Source organism: Chaetodon auriga, chromosome 4, assembly GCF_051107435.1.
Source record: "Chaetodon auriga isolate fChaAug3 chromosome 4, fChaAug3.hap1, whole genome shotgun sequence".
NCBI classification, from domain to species: domain Eukaryota; kingdom Metazoa; phylum Chordata; class Actinopteri; order Chaetodontiformes; family Chaetodontidae; genus Chaetodon; species Chaetodon auriga.
This window is the reverse complement of record NC_135077.1, coordinates 22,159,475-22,166,734: the sequence shown is the minus strand read 5'-3', so window position 1 is coordinate 22,166,734 and position 7,260 is coordinate 22,159,475. Positions and strand designations below refer to the sequence as shown.

At 43.0% G+C, this 7,260-nt stretch overlaps 1 protein-coding gene across 1 annotated transcript; it reads right to left on the bottom strand.

Moving 5' to 3' along the window:
• Positions 1–1,070: 1,070 nt before the first annotated feature.
• On the bottom strand, positions 1,071–6,200 carry gcdha (glutaryl-CoA dehydrogenase a). The gene is made up of 12 exons (XM_076729458.1): positions 5,864–6,200; positions 5,298–5,407; positions 5,173–5,205; positions 4,909–5,049; positions 4,607–4,669; positions 4,200–4,370; positions 3,975–4,104; positions 3,531–3,747; positions 3,325–3,428; positions 2,186–2,311; positions 1,907–2,067; positions 1,071–1,568 (listed from the first exon to the last, which is right to left on the bottom strand). Exons 2-12 carry the CDS (start codon positions 5,398–5,400, stop codon positions 1,495–1,497), a joined length of 1,323 nt encoding a protein of 440 aa, XP_076585573.1. The 5' UTR covers positions 5,401–5,407; positions 5,864–6,200; the 3' UTR covers positions 1,071–1,494.
• Positions 6,201–7,260: the final 1,060 nt, after the last annotated feature.

Here is a 7,260-nt window from a genome sequence, read left to right as displayed (position 1 = left end):
TAATGCAGCAGCCACATTTACTTGAGCAGTGCTTGCACTTTGCCCAGGGCGGCCAGTCCTCTCTGTAGTTCAAACATAGGTGACATCAGCCGAAGAGTGGAGGATTTGGTCGAAAAGATTAACGACGGCCGCACCAGTGACCAGAACATGATGGACAGCTTTGAGCAGAAGATGATGGAGAAGGTACAAAACTGTTCTTTATTATGATCTAGTCCACCACTGTGCACATACCTACCAAATATTTGCTTCATGATTGACTCGAATGCATGAATTGTGGAGTACTACATGTGTATACTTGTGTAGGTCACTGTGTGTCTTGTGCTGTCCCAGTCCACAAATGTTCTACTCTGGTCAATGGTCTGAATTTTTTTAACCCCACATTTTATTCCGCAGGTGACGGAGTTGTGCCGGCAGATGAAGGAGCACATGTACACGGTTTATGAGGAGAACGGTAATGAGATGCAGGTGAAGCTGCAGCAGTTGTCAAAGGTGCTGGAGAGCTGCAGTAAAATCAACAAGGAGCTCACAGAGGCCATCCAGGCGCTGGCAGGTCTCAGAGAGGGCCCGGCCACTAGCCAGATGTCCAAACCCTGAAAAACTACTTACTGTTCTGATGTCCACATTGTTTTGGATGAGTTCATGTGTTATTCTGAATCAGTTATTAATGTGTTCATTGGTTAATATTATATTGAGTATTCAGAACAGTTCACTTTTCTAGACAACTTCTTCTGGTTTCCTCTTTTTCTAAGAACACAGCTGAATGTTTTTGTTTTAGGAACAATAGTTCAGGCTACAGCTCATGATTTCAGTCAAAAACAAATCTGAATCCATGTTTCATTTAAGTTTAACGATCTGTGGATTCAATAAATAAAACTGCAACTATTAACAAGATAATAAACCAAATTATTTGTCTGTCGGGTGTTAACATTTTATATTTGTTACCTGTTACATTGCCCCATTGCAGTACTCTGTTCTGTTATCTACAGTAACTTATGATAACTATTTAAATTACAACAGAGGATAATTTCATTTGAATTGCGTACATCAAATCTCAGCTACACTCACTCATCTTCTCACTCATTCAAAGCCATTTATTTACATATTCAGTTATCACAAAATAAACCAAATATAATGCCACAACTTTTACATGAACTGCCCAATCAGTTCCTAAAGTACATTTCATGCATCTTCACTGTAAAAGTGTCATGACAGTTGGACCCATTGCATTGTTAGCTTGACCTTACATTCTCACCAAAGATGCCAAACAGGCAGAGAGAACTGTCTCCAGTCAGAAATTTGAAAAAATATAAATTTAAGCAGGTGTTTGTAATTTGTCCCACCAGGTAAAGCTCCTCGTGCGAGGCAGATGACGTCCCCCACATGTTTCTACACATACTCTATAACTGTGCCGAGTGAGGCTGTGTTTCTCAGAGGCCACTTGTAGCACTGTACAAATCCACATCAAGTCCATTTCAAGAAGATGGTGGAGAACCTTTACTTCTCAACAGTGAAAGACTGCAGTCCAGTGATGGCTCTGCCCAGGATCAAGGCATGAATGTCATGAGTTCCTGTAAAGAACAATGAAAAAGCTTTAGAAACAAAGCTTCTTCCACATGAAGAGATGCAAGATATGTCAGTAAAAATCACTTTGGGTGTTTTCCAAACCTCACTCAGACATCTTTGGTCACATTTCTGAGTTCTTTAAAGTAATTGGGCAACATTTATTGATCAAAAGTGGACAAAGTTCTGAGAAATGTCTCCATCTCTCTGCTCTGCTGACCTCTGCTGGTGTGAGTACGTAACTGCAGCTTAAGTTTGAAGTCCTTTCACTACAACGCTCCCTTCTGATGGTACTTTTGAAAATGTTAAAAATGAAGGCTAGATGTATCCTCTTGTGTGTGCCTACCCTCGTATGTGTTGACGGCCTCCAGGTTCATGACGTGACGGATAATGTGGTACTCATCTGCGATGCCATTTCCTCCCAGCATGTCTCTGGCCTGTCTGGCAATATCCAAAGCCTTGCCACAGCTGTTCCTCTTCAGCAGGGAGATCATCTCTGGTGCCGCTCTGTTATGGGAAACATACACATTATAAAGGAAAACATTTTTTTTTTGTTCTTTTTGTTTTTATAAGAGGAGGACGAGAAGCTAACAGAGGCCAAAACAAGAAGAAAGAGGAGACTCACTTCTTCTCATCAATAAGTCTTCCCAGGGTCAGACATGACTGCAGCCCGAGGGTGATCTCAGTCAGCATGTCAGCCATTTTCTTCTGCATCAGCTGGTTCCTGGCCAGTGGCACCCCAAACTGGATTCTGATTGGAGGGTAGAAAGACATGAAAACCAATCCTCCTTTAAAAAAGCTGAGGCTGGCATAACACAAGGAGACAATCTGGATGTACACAGTACAATAATACTCATCTTCACACTTTTCACTGGATATAACTTATGTATATAGAGCCTGTAGTAGAATTTTTTTCTAACAGATATGTGATGACTGGAGAAAAACACTAACCAATGGTAGCTGATAGTAGTTATACTGTGATATTTGCTGATTTGCTGAAGTGTGAAACTGTAGTAGAAGTAAAGAGACAGAGAAATCATGAAATCAACCAGGCTCATAGAGCATCCTTGTGGTCACTCTTATCAGGGCTTCCTGGGACTGTCTTCTGACTCATATGCAGGTGTCCTGGCAGTTGTCTTGGCAGCTGCTGCTTCTTTGTGTGATGCATTGAACTCTGGTAACCTCATATAACCTTACTGTCTGAACAAAGGCCTTAAAGCATGTATTCCCTTATAACCTATATTTGTGTGTTTTACCATAACTGCTGATGGATTGAATGCTCTTATAATCTTACCATGATTTGATATAATCTTAAAAGTGCACCTAATGACAGTATTATCAATATTATTGTGTGGTACGCCTTTACACTTTGTAATATGTATTTACTACTTATATTGTAATTTCTTAACCTTTTTAAAAAAAGGGTATTTAGGTCAGAAATAATGGTGTAATGACTCTGGAAAGAAAGGGAAAATCCAAGGCAGATCAGCTGCCAAAAGATGGCCTAATGGTGTAAAACTGAATTGAAAAGTGGGAATCCTTCAGACTTGCCTGCTGTGCATTTTTGAACACATTCCCCTTTGTTGTCAACAATAAAGTATTTTGCTCTTCTGACTCCTACAGATCTTCATCGAGTATCTTCAAGAGGATCTTTCCTGAACAACTGGACAGCTGAATTTTGAGTTTTTGGCCCTTTGTGGTTTGTAGAAGTCCTGTGACCTTGACTCTAGAGACAACACGTACTGTAGATAGAATATCACGTACCTGTCCAGAGTGTACTGACGTGCAGCATGGAAGCAGAATTCAGCAGCTCCCAGAGCTCCCCATGCAATGCCATACCGGGCGTTGTTCAGACAGCCAAAGGGACCCTGGTCACAAAGTTCACCAACAAAACAAGATGTCAGCACGCTGTGACATTAATGTTGTAATATTTAAGTAAGACTAGTTGATCTACGAGAGTAGACACTTACAGCCAGACCAGAGACGTTGGGCAGTAGGTTCTCCTGGGGAACTTCCACTTCATCCATCAAGATCATGCCAGTGGCGGACGCCCTCAGCGAGAACTTGCCCTCGATCTTGGGGGTGGCAAAACCCTTCATTCCACGCTCCAAGATGAAACCCCGCACCCTGCCATCCTCACACTTGGCCCACACCACCGCGATATCTGCCACGGGGGAATTTGTGATCCTATCAGAGGAAGAGAGCAACAAGAAGAAAAGATTTCAAACATTTCTCACCCAAGTTTCCAGTTTTAATTGAGCTGAAATGCCATCTCAAAGCAATCTAAAGCACAGATCTTTGTCCAGGTTTGGTGTCAGTGTCGTCATGTTCGTCCCATTGTGGGAAAACAGAGAGCTTTAAGAAAACACTCCCTCTGTACAGCCAGTGCTTCTTCTGTCTGTCGGTCTACCTACCAGGTCTTGGCTCCACTGATGGTGAAGGTGCCACTGGACGGGTTGTATTTGGCCTTGGTCTCCATACTGCTGGGATCGCTGCCGTGGTTGGGCTCTGTCAAGCCGAAGCAGCCCAGGATTTCTCCACGAGCTGCAAGACAAATGAAAACACAAGGGACAATCTTGAAGCCGTCCTTTGCAGTGTTACAAATGTTGTGCACTAATGCGGGAAAACATCACTCTCACCGAGCCGGGGCAGGTATTTCTCCTTCTGGGCGTCTGTGCCGTAAGCATTGATCGGGTGCATGACCAGAGAAGACTGGACACTCATGACTGACCGGTACCCGCTGTCCACTCTCTCAACCTCTCTGGCAATCAAGCCGTACGCCACATAACTAGTGCCTGCACAGCCGTACCCTGCAGGGGAAATAAAACACAGTGTAAAGTGATCCTAATCCAAACATGACAAGACTGCACGCAGCGTTTTGAAGTAGCTGAAAGGACAAAATGACATAAAAACATATAGAAAGTGTAAAGGTACATGAAGATCATTGAAATACTGCAGAACACAGATAATGTTCTGAAAACAAAGGCCTCAATTACTAATCTTCATATTCTGTGTGACAAAATAAAGATGACGTGGATCTGTTTACCTTTAATAGTTGGGCCCAAGACGCCCAACTCTCCCATCTCTGAGACAATCTCACGGTGGAAGTCTGTAGCGCCGTGCATGTCGGGAAAATGGAGAGTGATATATTTATCAGAAAATAAACCCTTTTTGCAACTTGAGAAGTGAGTAAAGAGCCAAAATCTGAAACCATGTTAGTCTAGATCATGAGCATAAACACCTAAAAGACAGGCTGTGCTCTGGTTATTTGATCTTAACATGTCAATCTGTACAGTCTCACATATGACTCTTCTGTATGCTCCGATCGTAGACGTGCGCTTTGCTTACGTTCATGTCTGTTGGCCATGAGGATGCGGGGCATGAGTTTCTCCTGGCAGTAGTCACGGAACGAGTCCCGGATCATGGTCTCCTCCTCTGTCAGCTGACCCTCGAGATCCAGGGCGTCCCGCCAGTTGAATGGCACCTTGGCTGAATGTCAAAACATGTACATATACACACACACACACACACACGCAGCTGTTATGTCACTGCAACACGTGGCAACTGAACATGTGATGGAATCTGGACAGATCAGGTTCGAGCTTCACTTACGTGACTTTGCAGGCTTTTTGACTTCTTCAGCATCTGAAAGATGAAAAGTGTTGAGTCCTGTGGATTTAACATTATCTTCCACACATTCACACGGCTTATTTCTGTTTTCACCTGCTGAAATGTACCTTTTGGAGAGGTAGCAGCGGTGCCCTGGGCTCTGGACAAACTGACAGCAGCACATTTTTGGCTGTTTGAGAGCAGCCGGGTGACAGCACCTCTGAGAGCCATATGTAGACTGAACAGAGGGGGAAAGGAGATGAAATATATATTCAAGATTACACATTTATAAAGCACGTTTCCCAGTTAAACTCCCTCTGGGACAATAAATCTAAAAGTTATGACACACTGTTATGTAATTATAAGGCTGTGTTGTCAGACCAGTGAAAATGAGGCAACTTGGTCCAAGTATGACACACATTATAATTTCCTTTCTTACTTACGTGGAGTGCTTTTTAGTAGGCTGGGAGCACACTTTCTTTTTGTTATCACACTGTTATCACTACATGCAGGCCAGACAGCAGGTGTTTGGGTGTTAAGTAGGTTTTGTCAGCTCCATGTTTGACATTTATCACAACACACTTATGAGCGCTCTTCAAACAGCCTCAGTTAACTTTTTCGTGCAACAGAGTAAACAAGAAGCCGCTTTTCCTTCTTTAGGAGCTCTTGAGCTAAACATCCAGGTGTACAGTACCTTTTTATGGTGGTTTTATCTGACGATCCGATGAGTCTCCGCGGTGGTGTGCGCGATCAATGTCGGTTAAGTAATGTTCTTCCCGGTGCAACGTCACAGGGATACGTAACTGTCAACGTGGGAGCTGTTGTCCTCCATGACAGGTGTGGCAAACGACACCGAGCGACGCACGACCTACAGGCGTGCAGCGCGTGCACGTCCGCCTCTGCAGCCACCTGCAGGCTGCCTTCATTACATGCACTGTGGAGTTTGCCTGTTGGAAATGCTCGCTTGCTTCCTGCTCATCCTAGCCCTCTGCAGCACTCGTCCACACTCAAAATGGCGTTTGTGGATCGCCGTGTGAGCGCAGTGCGCGGAGGGTGTGGCCCCCCGCCCTGCCTGCTCATTGGCTGGTAAAATAAGGAGCCATGTACAGAATGTGTCAGCGCCTGTACACAAGTTTGGTAAGTGACACTGCAGCTGACGGTGGGGCCAGCTGACAGGCTCACACAGCAACAGTGATCATGTATATAATCTTCATGTTTGTGCCCTTGGTGTGCTGATATTGTGAGGAAAATGTTTGGTTGTCTATGAAATGTAAAAACAATGTTGAGCATATGGCTATCAGCCTGACAACCTCCTGGATTTAAAATAAAAAACTAAATAAAAAAGTTGACCCTTTACAATGCTACCAGCTTTTAACCAGTCAGCATTCATTCAGTTAAAATCAGCTGACTTTACCCAGAAATCTGTCACAGGAAGTTCGGTGACGTGTTTATTTATTAGACTGATTGTTGTTTTGTATGTTTAAACGCTCTCATGATTTTCTTGAGAAACCTGATAACATCTCTTACCTGTAAATTATTCAAGACTTCACCAGCACACCTGCATATGAATGACACATTTGTGGTCCAAGGTGGGGCCTTCCCCTCAATGTTTGTTTTTCAGTGGTTTGTTGTACTGTTTGTTCTTGTTTAGTTTTTGTGCATCAGGAAATTGTTGAGTGGAGCGACACAGCTCCTGCAATCCAAATTACTTATGAGCTTCAGTCTCATGTCTCATGTCATGACTTATATTATAAAAGGAGCAAGTTTTTTACTCAGAGTATGGAGACTGTGCTCCAGCGGTGGAAGAAGAACTCACATCCTTCCATAATTGTACTATCACACAATGTAGCACACTATTAAAACACCATAAAGTACATCTTTTTATTCAAGTACATAAAAGTATAATCAGCAAATAGTATGAACAGAAAAGTGCTGTCCAGACTGAAATATTATTACACAGATTACATTATTGGATTACTACTCACGTATTAACTTCTAATCAGCAGTTAATGGTGTATTTGGTTAATGTTGAGCCAAATGTGACTGCTTTATATTCTGCTGGGTAGATTCTAAGAATGAGTCACATGACGA